The 14,964-nt window shown below is 37.8% G+C and overlaps 1 protein-coding gene across 2 annotated transcripts in view; it reads left to right on the top strand.

Moving 5' to 3' along the window:
• The window catches only part of LOC124253861 (neuropeptide FF receptor 2-like), a 256,788-nt gene that overhangs the window by 211,172 nt on the left and 30,652 nt on the right, over positions 1-14,964 (top strand). For both annotated transcript variants that reach the window (XM_046687709.1, XM_046687710.1), the window contains one exon: positions 10,284-10,407. In XM_046687709.1, the coding sequence (XP_046543665.1) occupies positions 10,284-10,407 (124 nt within the window). The remainder of the gene's footprint in view (positions 1-10,283; positions 10,408-14,964) is intronic.

Below are 14,964 nucleotides of genomic sequence, written 5' to 3'. Positions count from 1 at the left end.
TAATTATACCTGTTATAGAGATTCATTAACTGACCATCAAGTGAATGATGACAAATGACATGTGTAGGTTTATACCAATCTAACACGGGTTACAACAAGGGAGTATTAATTATTGCACTGCATGCAATTTGGTAATTGCATGAAATCCTATGGGCCTACACTATTTTTGAGAATACATGAAAGAACTTCATTGTTGCAAAAGTAATACATATAAGCATTTGTTGTGTGCTAAAGTTGTATTTACCTATTTACCTAAGTAAAATTTTCAGAGTCTTCCTAGCAATAGCAAAGATTTTAAGGGATGTGTTATAAAGGAATAACGAAATAAACAGTTGGCTGTTCAATTGCATGAAGCCATGCAAAAAGCATGACATATTCAAGAACAATGTTTCCAATTTTGAAATATAGAGATTTCCAAAATGTACACTTTTGGAAATGTCCCACAAGGGGAGATAACTGGTGGGTGATGGTAAATTATTGCCTTTGCACGCCCCTAGGACCTAATCCCTTGTTGATTGATGAAATTTGAGTCAAGGCAGTTAAGAGTCACTAATTAACAAGGCCTTGCTGCCTTGGCCTTATGCCTTAAAAGAAGTCTCTGGAAGTAAGTTAAATCTTTGATGGGCATTGAAGTGGGAATGCATTACTGTGACCCTGATTTTCTACTAATAATGAAGGAGCAAGCATATGCTCTCAAACTTTCGTGTTATTCCTTACAATAACAAAGAAGTAGATAATCCATGGAAATCTTGTTTTTCTTATTAAAAAGTAGAGTTTATTAAAATCTGCTGAGCTGTTAGGTTTGTTAATCGTATGTCATCGATGTGATTGCTCGCTCTAACACACCTGAGAGATCTGATCAACGGTGTGGTATGCTTGCAAGGCTGGGGTGAAAATTGTATTGTATTACATTGGGTTGGTTTGCAACTAATATTGTTAACATTGCCATTCCATGGCCAATATCGCATCGTCACTGAAATGGTGAGCATCTCGGGTAGTTTGTTCCACATTTTTGATAATTTATAGAGGTGAGTTCTTATCAAATTAGATATTTCTTTATCAGTCCTAACAGAATTCGCCACAAATTCACGGATGTTTTAATAATGACCAGTGATGTGTGTGCACTGCATAACTATCCTATAACTTGATAGGTAGTATTAATTAAAATCAGGGCCGATTGTAACCATGGCTGACTATATTGGGATGGACACTCCAAGAACAAAAATAATTCCCACTCTTCAAAAGGAACTGGAACAGTAACATTTTCATGTTTTCATGGAGGCTTCTAAAACATTGAAATGGCATAAATGCTGCGCGAGTGAAATGGATCCAGAGAACATTAGAATGGCATCACGGACGCCGCGTGAATGACACGCGTGTAATGGTCAAAAATATTATATAATCACTATGTTATTAACTCATGACCAGACATCGCCAAACCTGGTAAATCATAGATTTATATCTAATATGTATTGACATTCCTGTGATTTCTTAGTACCCGAAATAGAAAACAATTTTACTTTGAATGAGATAAGCCAATCTGAGATTAATCTGTTAGGTAGCAGTTTACTTCTAAGCAGAACTTAAATCAACTTCAAAAGATTTGGTCATTCATAGAAGTGAAGCAGATTTCAATTTATACTCGCAGTAAAACAGTATGCCATACGAATACGACAGAACTTATACCACTTATGGGATAAATAACTTTCCTGTTTATTGCATAGAGATGTAGCATGTGTAAGAGCGTTCGAGTATAGACAAGCAGGGTGAATGTTGATTGAGTTCCATGCCTTGGACAAAGGATTGGATTTAGACTTCGTTGATCTTACTCCCTCATGCCTACAACTTGATGTGCTACTTGCTGAATCACCTGGTGTTAATTTGCTGCTAGTCACTATGCATATACTTCTTGTTCATTACCGTAACCGTTATCTTGATAACGGCGTGAGAATATACATGGAAATCCCTCTATCGACCTTGATTCAGGAAACTAGATGAGTTAGCGAGAAGTGTTTGATGTCCGTCCGTTAGCAAATTAACATTGGATTATAGAGACAATGATAGGCCTCCTACGTAAGTTGATAGAAGGAGGATATTCCGGATTATCTCTTTAGAATGAGGAAGCACCTAATGAGAAAACGAGCCAAATATATGTATAAAGTAGTGTTTCATTTCAGTCTCTGTGCATATAAACATTTGAAATATGCAAACACATAAAACATAGAATGTAGTTTCACTTGCGTAGTAATGGAGACTATATGGACAGGTAGGATTTTATTTAATCATGTTACAACATGCTTACATATTACAAGTCTTTTATAAATAGTTATATTACATCATATTATGAAATGTTTCAAACGGAAATATTAAGCATAATTATAAATATACATACATTTCTATTAGTGCCATTGCAAATATATTAAAGATGTGGAAAGAAGAGACGGGCTATGAATCAGCAAACTGTCTAACAGTTAACATTCCATTTTATTTTGAAACTGGTGTCTCAGTTCCTTTGAAGATGTCTGTTCAAGACATGTAGGTATTTCATAGCCGTGAATGGGTTGATCTTTGGCCTTCGCATATTGCACCAACGAGGTGTGGGAATAAACTTATGTTCAAGTTGAGCATTAGCCATTTCAAATCGAATGTACACTTTCATGCTTCTCCTCATTACATGTATATATCCCAATATAATTAGAGGGAACTGATCCAGAAGCGATTAATGTTTCTCGCTAACAGTTTAATTACCAAACCAAACTGCAAACCTTGTCGGTATCTGTCTTCCCTAATCCGCGGACGGACACAGGGGACTGGGCTTCTGGCCACCTTGACAAAATTATTTCCAACTCCAAACAACAGCTGGACATTAGGAAGGGTGGATGTGCTCATCAGGATGCTGTTACATGTATTTGAGAATACCCCCAGTAGTTCCTAATCTGATTGCAATAAAGTATGCTCTGTGCCAGTGTATATGCTTTTTCGGATTTTAATGCATAGATGTAGCATAGTGACTTCGATCCAATTTTTCAATTTGATCTTATTTCTGTGTTTTTACCTCGATATTTAATCATTACCATGTAAACATATGATGTCTATTACATATTATATTTTATGACTAATGAAAATGTACTTAGGTATATGCAATTTTAACTTCAGTACACATCAATGCTTATATGTATTTCTTATGCAACAATGAAGTTCGACTCGTATCCACTCCAAACAGTGTAGGCCCATAACCTTTTCAGGAGCATTAACATTGCCGCACTTGTGTTTTAGATTACTTCTCCCTTTGCTGTAACTAGCTGAAGGTGGTATTTGGTGTGGTATAAACCTACACATGTTATTTGTCATCATTCACTTTGATGGTCAATTAATGCATTTACTAAGCCAGGTATGATGGTAATACCACTCAGGTTACCCGCCAAAGGTTCCCCATTTCGCATTTTCTTGTCTGGAGTAAATACATGTACTCAGCATTATGAATTGAGGTCTGATGTGACAAATGTATTACACATGGTATGTCATGCTCATGGAACTGCAGCAAGACAGAATTATCAGCTGAGGATACAAAAGCAAACATTGATCAAAGTTAACTCGATAACCATTCAGCTGATTGATTAATTACTTTTTCTTGCACAGTGGATTTGTCAAAGGTAAATGTTTATGTATGTAGATTTACTAATCTATACTGATTACCCTATTCCCGTCCTGTACCCCTGTACCTGTGTAAAAAACAACATCTTTTCCTTCAGTATTAACCAGCCAGTAGGTTGATGGGGTGTTCCTCTTTTGCCAGTCGGGACCCAAAGTTGTTTATTTAAGGCGAGGGATCACCAGACCATGTTAATTAGCAAGACAAATGGTACGGGTGGGGTGGGGAGTGTGGGGAGGAGATGACCAAGCCAAGAAAAAACACAAGGTGGATTTAATGCTCATTATTTGGCTAATTAGATTACCTTTTAAGAATGGTGGACATCATGCAATAGGTTGACCAATGAGGTGTACTTACCAATGTGAAAACTGAATCGATGTATCCATCCTTTTCGGGTATTGGGCTGTTAAAGAGACACTTGGCATGGAGCGGGGATTCTTGTGTCAGCTGCAGATCAATGGCATATTGTTCCTTTATGTGGAGGTAGTGTCCCAATTTTGACAGCGTCTTGTTCACTGATTACACGCAGTTTAGCCCTCTCAAGCCTGGATAACTGGCTGCACCAATTAAGGGTGGTTATGTTAATGCAATCACCTTGAGAGAGCAATACAGAACAAGTAAAATTTAACAACACTAATACAAACTAATCTGAGGCGGTTTCGCCAGCAGGAAATGGTACCATGCTATGGAATGTCGATTGCTAGAAAACAGCCTCAGTCACTACCTAACAGGCAGATGGGACTGTTGTCAGAGAAAGATCGGACAAACAGCATACATCCAGACCAAAGGAAGCTCTTGTTGGCTCCTATATCCAGGTTTGAGGCTGTCAAAAGGGACTTAGCAACCTATGTGGATATTGGATGGAAATATTCCACCGAACAAGGTAATAACCTGACATTGTTGCAGACTTTAAGTCGGTTTTATTTCTAATATTTGCATTTTGTTTTTACCATTTTGTGGTAGCATTCAACAGAATCATTTGTTTTCAGCGTGAATGAGACAGACAACTTCATACACTAGGTGAACCTGGGGTGTGTGTGAAATATGATTCTTGTTGGCATTCTATAAAATGTCTAGATATTACAGTCATGTTGCATAAATCGCTATATAAGTACCATCGTTATGCTTTTATTGGTTTCAAAATGCATGCCAAATAATGCGGCAATATAATAATTGGATTATAAGTAGACAAAATATATAGACATACATTGACTTACGTTTTTTTTCAGTCCTGACATTTTTCCACTGGCAGATGATTAAACTTCAAAGTGTTTTCATTTCATTTTCAAAATGATGGAAATATTATCGAAAGTAAAAAAGATTTTATTTTTGTTGATCAATCTACACCTATCACGAACAATTCGCATCACGGGTTATGCTTAGCAAGAGTCCTGAACCAATCGAAAAGTACTGGGATATCCGGCAAGATTTACTCAGGGGAGAAAAGCGCAATAACAAAAGCAACAAACCAGTGCTACTTGAAATTGCTCTGGATCAGTGCCCTTTTAAATGTGTTTACCATATGATTGTTTTGATCATGTTTTACACAGTCGCGGCTTCCAGTGATTGCGATGTGTCTACTTCCATCAACCACCAAGCAGCAATAACGCGTCACATGAAGTTAGCCATGTGCTAAAATAACACCAGAAGCTTTTAAGCGTACGCTTGTGTAAATGTGCAGGCCATAGAATCCGAAGGTCGGCTTCCATAGAATCGGGCAATAACCAGGACTAATCACAGGCATCACTAACTTAAACCATACACGCTCTATAAACCAAAGCAGGGGCATCCAGGACGGATTATGCACTCACTGCAACACACAGGAAGACATAAACCACATATTCACACACTGCCAGCTGCAACAAACAAACATTAAGCAATTACACAACAACATTCCCACAAATACCACAATAACGCATCCACCTCCTTCTCAACCCCAATAACCCTACCAATATACCCCATAGCCACCTTTCTTGAAAACTCTAACTTACAAAAAAATTGAACCTCCCAAACAAACCCTCTCATTATCTGCTCACTCTATCTTATATATTCAGATCAGGCGTCAAGAATTTAAATAATCATACTATCACTCTATCACCAGCTACATTTTCTACATTTTAGGCCTACGGATCATTTCAGTCATCAACAGTGCTCTAAATCCGCCAAGCGAGGTCCACTTGTCCCTAGCCAATCACAGTCCACTCTAAAACATAAACAAACCAGCCTAAACCCTCTAGCGTGGGTCAATGGCATCCACCCAAGCCGAGCTTACCTCGCACAGCCTTACAGCCGTGCTGGCCACCACAGCTTCTTCACCCCACCCCCACCCCAACTCTAACTCAACTTTAACCATTTTTCGGGTTCTTTATTAAATCCCCTTATATCAATTATGCGGCTTACCTGCAGTCTTATACATGCCCCACTATGCTATGCTTCTTCATCTCATCCCCGCCCCCCCTCCCACACTACCCCACCCAACTTGCCACCATGAAATCCAACATTTCACTACCACTACTCAGCTATAACTCTATCTCTCTTACCACTAATAAATTCAAATTATATTGCTTTTTCTTTTCTCTCATTTCCCTCCTTAACATCGGCTTTTTATTTATTCTTTTCTCATGTTTTTAAAGTTTTCACTTCCAAATTCCCATTCTAGGTTAATGCCCAATCCATTTAATATTTTTGGGGTAAATTGGTTTACTCCTTATTTTGAAACCTATTTTATTATTATCTTACCTACCACTTACCCCGTCAATGACATTGGCTTCAGCTAAAGCCGATTCAACTCAAATCATCATCTTCCTGAGTCAGGCATCTCAAACTATGGGTATGTAAGTAGGTAATAATTCCAGGCATTGGAGAACAAGATTCTGCTTGTTTGGAATTTAATGCTTTTCATAAACTAGAATCTCATAAACCATTTATTATACGGAATCATCTGTGATATGGAACTTGTGTAGTGGTTCTCTTAGAAATATTTAGCGTTATCTAAAAATTAAACCATTTAGTCACCTTTTTGTATATATGACCAAATTAATTAGTTACACTATGAGAGTTTTAAGAAGGATTCATTTGGGTTCTTTTTGCCCGAGTCCGCCTGTGTGTGGACAATATAACCAATTATCATTATTAAGTTCATGATATTTCATTGAATACACCAACTGCATAACAATCAGTCTCTTGGACTACAAAGCCAAACGGGTTGCTCTCTATTCGCTCCACAGTCTTAAAACAACATTTCATGGTCTTGTTGACTGTTGATTTATAAATGATAAAACCACCTAAACGGTCCATCCCTTGTGTCAGGTGTTAATTAGAGGGTACCATTCAAGAATATATTCTTAATGGCTATTCCTGGCAAGGTTCACTTTTATGACATGTAATAAACCTGACTCTGAGGGTGTGGGTGGGACTCAACCCAAAAAGTACTAGAACATGCAGGGGCGGATTCAGCTTGTTGAGAAAGGGGGGCTGCACACTATTGAGAAAAGGAGGGGTGCACACTCATTTTTCACCTGAGTTTCAATGGTCATTTAACAAACTTTCAGCACAAAAGGGGGGGTGCGCACCCCTGCACCCCCCTCTGGATCCGCCTATGACATGCTTATCAGAAGAGGCGACTTGGGTGGTTAGGCTGGGTTAGAATGGTTCTTCAGGAGTTTGGACTGGTAAGAGCTGATAATGCTTGTATGTGACAAACAAGATCAGGTGTTTAGGTTGGGTTAAAACTGGTCTTTATCAAAACATACTTATCATTTGGCAACTATGCTTGTTGGTGACTAGTGAGTGAGTGAGTGAGTTTAGTTTTACGCTGCACTCAGCAATATTCCAGCTATATTGCGGCGGTCTGTAAATAATCAAGTCTGAACCAGACAATCCAGTGATCAACAGCATGAGCATCAATCTGCACTATTGGGAACCGATGACATGTGTCAACCAAGTCAGCGAGCCTGGCCACCCGATCCCATTAGTCGCCTCTTACGACAAGCATGGGTTACTGAAGGTTCATTCTAACTCGGACCTTCACAGGTTTGTTGGTGTCTAACCAGATTGTGTGGTTAGAACTAATCTTCACCAAAACATGCTTGTCATAAGAAGTGAGTACGCTTGTAGGTGACAGACAACATCGAGTATTTAGGTTGGGGTAGAACTAGTCTTCTGCAGAGTATATTAGTCATAAGAGGCCATTACGACTGCAGAGGTGGATGGATAGGCTCACTGACTTGATTGATGCAGTCCAGATCCATCCCTCATGACATCAACCACTACATTGTCTGTCTCAGACCAGATTATTTACATACATGCACCGCCTCCGTGGTGTAGTGGTTAGAGCGTCTGCCCGGAGAGCGGAAGGTCGCGGGTTCGATCCCCGACCGCGTCATACCAAAAGACGTTAAAATATGGTACTTGCTGGTCCCTGCCTGGCGCTCGGCATTAATGGGTACAACAAGGACTGGTTGGATTGGAGTCAGTATAATGTGTCTGAGTGGGTATTCATGCTTCACTGCGGCATGGTATCTCAGTGGGCTGGCACTATAAAACCAGCTTCAGTCTGGGCTAGTACAAGCAGCCCCAATTACACATACACACGCATGCACGTCGTCATATGAGCGAAATATTCTCAAGCACAACGTTAAACACAATTTCACCTCACCTCACATACATGTAGTTTGAGTATTGTCATTAAAAAAATTATTGATAAACAAACAGAACTGGTGAGTATCAATGAAAGATTTGATGGAGCTCTCAGATAGTCTGGTGGATGTTTGTCACACTGAAGTCGGTATCCAGTTTCAGTGAATGTGTGAAGTCCTTTCTTATTCTTGTTGGTTTATTTAATGCATAACCAAACAAAATTCCAGTTATATGCCATCAGTGAGTAAACAACTAAGCCTGGACCAGACAAACCAGTAACTGACCCTGGCTCGTTGACTTGGTTGTCACGTCATTTTATCCCAATTGCGTACTTCGATGCTCATGCTGTTGAGCACTGGATTGTCTGGTCCAGATTTGATTATTAACAGACTGCCACAATATAGCCGTAATATTGCTGAGTGTGTTAAGCAAGAAACAAACAAAAACAAAACCTACTTCTCATAGAGTGAGATGGAAATATCAGTGATCTTCACGCCACTATTCCACATATCTGCTAGATCTAGTTAAAAAATATTAAATGTACTTGATGAGAGTTTTAATACCATTATTAGAAGAAATTGTATTTGAAACCATTCTTATATCGGGAATAATATATTCTGTTATTTATGTTGAAGCTTTTGCTGTATAAATTTAAGAAATCACTGATCATAAATATAGCACTTCAGTTATAACCAGATATTCCTGGTGAATGGAAGTTTAGCAAGATCATATAGGGCTTGTATAGAAAATTTGATCCAAAAACAATTTGAAGACATTTTACAGCAAATATTAACTAGTGAGTCTCAGTATGATATATGTAGCCATTTCCTGACAAATGTGTTTGTTTCGAGATGTCAATAGCAGTAATCTGATCATGCTGGTTGTAAGCACTGATTCGCCAATTATTTTCACTCGTAATTGGATGGAAATTAACGTATACAATATTCAGTGAAATTTTAAATGAAATTGATTGCAAACTGAAGTCTTCATATAGGATGAACATTGATCACTTGTGGGCTGTCCATCCCCACGAATGCTGTGGCATTGACTCTCAGGGTTCTTGGTTAGAATTGGTCACCAGGGCCCCGTTTCACAAAGCTGTCGTAGCGCTACGACTATCGTAAGTGTATGTCACAGTGTAGGAGATACGATTGCTACGAGAAAAGTTACAAGATCTTAGGCATATGAGAGATTTTGAAACGGGACCCAGTAGGTTATGCTTGTTGTAAAACACCAAATGCATAGACAGACAGATATATGGCTGTATCAATCACTGGATTGTCTGATCTAGACGTCATTAGTTTCAGAATGCAGCCATTAGCTGGAACAGTGCAGTGATAAACCACAAATGTAGGAGTGATATTGCGGAAGTGTCATTAGCGAGTTAAAATTTAACATCGGATCAGTATTATGTCAGCCATAGAGTGACGATATTGTAGGCGTTGTACATTGTAAAACAGAGCTTATCTTCTGTCTCAACTGTGGAATAAGATAAAAGAATTGTTTGATATTCAGGTTTTACCATCTTTAGATGTCTTTCTCCGTTTAGATAATTAGGTTTTACCAATATTATGTCTTTTTCCCTGTTTTGATAATTAGGTTTTACCAATATTATATGTCTTTTCTCCGGGCGGTGAGGTAGCCTAGTGGTTAATGTGTTCGCTCATCATGCTGAAGACCCAGGTTCGATTCCCCACATGGGCACAATTTGTGAAGCCCATTGCTGGAATATTGCTAAATGCGGCGTAAAACTAAACTCACTCATTATAACACCATGCCATTTAGAAAGTGGTCAGATGTGGAGGTTGTGGTGGCTGAGCGGGTTAGACATCTGACTTCGTGTGCTGGCGATTAGGTGCCTGACTCTGAGAGTGTGGGTTCGAATCCTGGATGGGACTCAACCCAAAAAGTACTAGCAAGAGTACTTTACAAAGAAAGTGTAATCCCAAATATAACATAAGTTAAACTCACTCATTCTTTTTCTCCTTTGCAGGCGTACATGTTCGGGTATCTGAACAGTGCTTGTAATCCCATCATCTACGCTTTCCGCAGCCCGTCTTTCCGAGAAGGATACAAGGAGATACTGTGCCAAAATCCACAATACGTCATCACTGATGGTAAGAGCTTTTCCAGTTAGATTTTAGTAAATCACATCTGATAGTTGAATTAACAAAATTGTTTATTCATTGTTGAAGATGTATTATTTAGCTAGTAATGATGTGTTCACATGCTCTAAATCATTACACACTACTCATGTTTCTAAATTTATTTGTTTGGTCTGATGAATGTAAAAGTATGTTTCTTATTGATTTTAAAGTTTTTGAGATGATCCCTGACAAAAAATAATCAATTTATTGTTTTGTTTCACAATATTTGGTGAGTTGATGGAAAGATTAGTCACCTGTGAAATATACATGTTGAATTGATTTCCCAGATATGAGGTTTCTTCATCGGGACGTGGTATCAAATTTATTGATCGGAACAGAAGAAAGGTTAATTAATTGCATCAAAATGGGGAAATATTGAGTGTTTTTTGGTGGTTAATTATCAAAAATCTACTATGTCTTTAACCTTTCATCCTTGTGTATATTGTAAAGTCATTAGTTTTGCAAGTTGGTTTTACAGTGTGTTAGGGGCATGGGTGGGGAATTTGGTTGGAAGATTTGGAATTTAAAGTTCGGATTTTATTCCTGATGGTGGGACCACCTCCGCGTTGTAGTTGTTAGAGCGTCCGACCGTAGAGCGGAAGGTCGCGGGTTCGATCCCCAGCCGTGTCATACCAAAAGATATGGTACTTGTTGGTCCCCGCCACGTGCTCGGCATTAATGGGTGCAACAAGGACTGGTTGGCTCGGAGTCAGTATAATGTGTCTGAGTGGGGTATTCATGCTTAACTGCGGCATGGTATGTCAGTGAGCTAGCATTATAAAACCAGCTTAAGTCTGGGCTAATACAAGCAGCCTCACATACACATGCATGCACGAAATGCATATGAGCGAAATATTCTCAAGTACAACGTTAAACCCCACACCTCACCTCACCTCACCTCACCTCACACTTCACCTCACCTCACCTCACTTCACCTCACTTCACCTCACCAGAATATATTTCTAAGTTTGTCAGCATCATAACCATGCTCATAGGTTTCACCAAAGTAGTAGGTAGCCAAGTGGTTAAAGTGTTCGCTCATAACGCTGAAGACCCGGGTTTGCTTCCCCACATGGGTATAATGTGTGAAGCTCATTTCTGGTGTCACTCACTGTGATATTGCTGGAATATTGCAAGAAGCCAGGTAACACTAAACTGACTGACTCACTCATAATACCATAGTTTGGTTTTTAGTGTGACTCAATAAGAACATAAACTTTGTCCACATGTAGAATTCCCTACTTGTAAGTGCCGGAAGAGGGCTTCATTAAGTTGGAAAACTTATGCCTAATCCTGTTCTTCAATGAATCAAATATGTTTAAATCAGTACCATTAAAGCAGGTATATAATCTGTGTCCAGGTTGACATCTTTCCCTGATGCATTAGTTGGTGCTCATGCTGTCAATCACTAGTTGTCCTGGCCCTGATTCTGTTACTGATTGGCTATATCATATAACTGGGTATAGTACTGGGTATGGCATAAAACAACATTTACTCTCGTAATTCCCACTGAATGTTGTAACACTTAGAATTAACTTTGAAACTTGAATGTTAGAAATAGTGCCATGAAAGGGATGAAAGGTTAAGACTGTCATTTAATCAATTTTTTAATGTTTTTTTAATTATATTTTTATTGGACTGGGAGAGTTAATGTTTTGAGGATGAGATTCCTAATTGTTTTTCTCCAACATTTAGTATATGTGATAAACCAGAGGCACGGGTCAAAATAAAGACTTGGTATGTATCCTTGTCATGCATAAAGAACACAAGCATATCTGTAGAAACTATTGGACAGACAACTAATATGAGACTTATTTGCAGCCTGGAACCTTTAGATGTAGTTTAGTTTGGTAGAAATTAGTGAGTCTTATGAATCGTGTCTTTGGATAATATTCTGCAGTGCAAAAATATCTTAAACATTTTGTGAAAAAGAAAAGAAAATTGTTGTCAATTCCAAATAAAAATGGGAACATCTCTACTTTTGGACAGAATATTGGTGTAGTTGATTAACTTTGCGATAAAACCGGGGAACAGTCGTCTACTTGTGGATAGAATATTGGTTTAGTTGATCTTAACTTAGCGATAAAATTGGAGAACAGCCTCCATGTGAACAGAATATTGAAATTATTTATCTTAATGTTGGAACACCTCAGGAAATGTGTATCTTTACTTAGTAATTGAACTTGGGAACATTTTAAATACTAACATAAGGAACGGTCATTGATCCAACATTAGTGGGAAAGAAGGGTGCAATCAATTTCAACAGGAACATTTCAGTCAATTTTGCCTAAAACTGGAGAACAGTCATCTGCTTATGTTAACTTATGGATAAAATTTGGAGAACATTTCATATAATATAAAGACTCATGCATAAAACTGGGGACATTTCATGTACACTTTGTGTTAAACCAGAGAACAGTTATCTTGTTAAAGACTTGTGGATAAAAGTGGGCAACATTCATATAAACTGTGTGTTAAACAGGGGAAGAGTTATCTAGTTAAAGACTTGAAGATAAAACCGGGGAACATTCATGAAAGCTTTGTGTTAAACAGGGGAACAGTTATCTAGTTAAAGACTTGAAGATAAAACCAGGGAACATTCATGTAACTTTGTGTTAAACAGGGGAACAGTTATCTAGTTAAAGACTTGAAGATAAAACCGGGGAACATTCATGAAAGCTTTGTGTTAAACAGGGGAACAGTTATCTAGTTAAAGACTTGAAGATAAAACCAGGGAACATTCATGTAACTTTGTGTTAAACAGGGGAACAGTTATCTAGTTAAAGACTTGAAGATAAAACCGGGGAACATTCATGTAACTTTGTGTTAAACAGGGGAACAGTTATCTAGTTAAGGACTTGTGGAGCAAACAGGAGAACATTCATGTAAACTTTGTGTTAAACAGGGGAACAGTTGTCTAGTTAAAGACTTGAAGATAAAACCAGGGAACATCCATGTAACTTTGTGTTAAACAGGGGAACAGTTATCTAGTTAAAGACTTGAAGATAAAACCGGGGAACATTCATGAAAGCTTTGTGTTAAACAGGGGAACAGTTATCTAGTTAAAGACTTGAAGATAAAACCGGGGAACATTCATGAAAGCTTTGTGTTAAACAGGGGAACAGTTATCTAGTTAAGGACTTGAAGATAAAACCGGGGGAACATTCATGTAACTTTGTGTTAAACAGGGGAACAGTTATCTAGTTACATACTTGTGGATAAAACCAGGCAACATTCATGTAAACTTTGTAATAATCTGGGGAACAGTTATCTAGTTATAGACATGCGGGGAGAAATTGGGACCATTGATCTCCTTAGACTGAGTGAGGAACACTAAAATTGTTGTACTCATGTTGAAGTTGTAACTGCACGTAGTACTAGTATTGTTTTGTGCAATGAATGCAGTTCTTCTGTTAACTGAAGCACAAACACTCAACACATCAGTTGATATTCTTGGTACATGTTTATTCGGATTAATGTTCCTTCATTTACTGCATGATAAACATGTCAAATATGTGTTTAATATCTTAGCAGCCAACATTCGTTCTTTTTACACCTGTGAACATTTTTTAACTTTTTCTTTTTTTCACATTGTAATTTTGTTAATTTATTTTTAAGGTGATGGATATTTTTTTCAATTTGTTGTGCTACACACGATTTACTATATTAATATGTGCATGTGTTTATGACATGGCTGAGATCCAGACAAGCAAGACAGGATACAGATAAATGACGATGGTTTCTTTAACGAAATCTAAGTCCACAAAAAATGATCCTTTGAGAACTTGAGTATGTACAATCAAACCCTGTTATCTCAATTTAATTGAAGATTATTGGAACTTCTAGATATCCATTTGAGTTAGCATGGATTGAACTTCCAGTCAGGTCACGTAACAGTATTAAAGAGCAATAGCAATACAGTTGCAATAAATGTGCAATGAAAACTAGAAATGTGTTTTTCTGGCATTGATTGGTAAGTATTGAGACAAATTATGGATAGTGTACATTTACCTCTATTAGGCATAGCAGCTATCACTGAATAATGTCTTTCACTAATTAATCTCCACTTGACAGAAACAAGAAAGTGTCTGTCATATGGATATTGTGAGAAGTGTCACATTCCTTTTATCCGACTTTGAATAGCACTTTTTGATGTAACCAGGAAGTGCTGCCATGGTTTTAGTCATGTCTGGGATTTTTTTGTCAATAAAGCTTAGCAGTACAGTAGGATTAAAACATAAGTATATAATTGGTTTAACAATCAGTTTAAATTGCACTGAACTTCTACAGCAATGTTAGATTTGTGAGATAAGGTACTAGATATATTTGAGCTTTTCAAAACTGTTCATGCAAGTATCAAGATAAATACTTGTGTTGGGAATCGGTTAAAATCTCATAATTGATGATCGGTTCATTACTACCGATCAATCATCGAAAATAATTGGTTAGCATCATTTATGAAATTTGTTAATGCACACAAAAATAAGGTAAAATGGGGTTTTGTGGCAAAATTTCACATCTTTAAAG

Source organism: Haliotis rubra, unplaced genomic scaffold (assembly GCF_003918875.1).
Source record: "Haliotis rubra isolate DU_JTF1 unplaced genomic scaffold, ASM391887v1 Scf556, whole genome shotgun sequence".
In the NCBI taxonomy this organism is placed as follows: domain Eukaryota; kingdom Metazoa; phylum Mollusca; class Gastropoda; order Lepetellida; family Haliotidae; genus Haliotis; species Haliotis rubra.
Note: the sequence above shows the minus strand (reverse complement) of the source record. Positions and strands in the feature narration are given on the sequence as shown.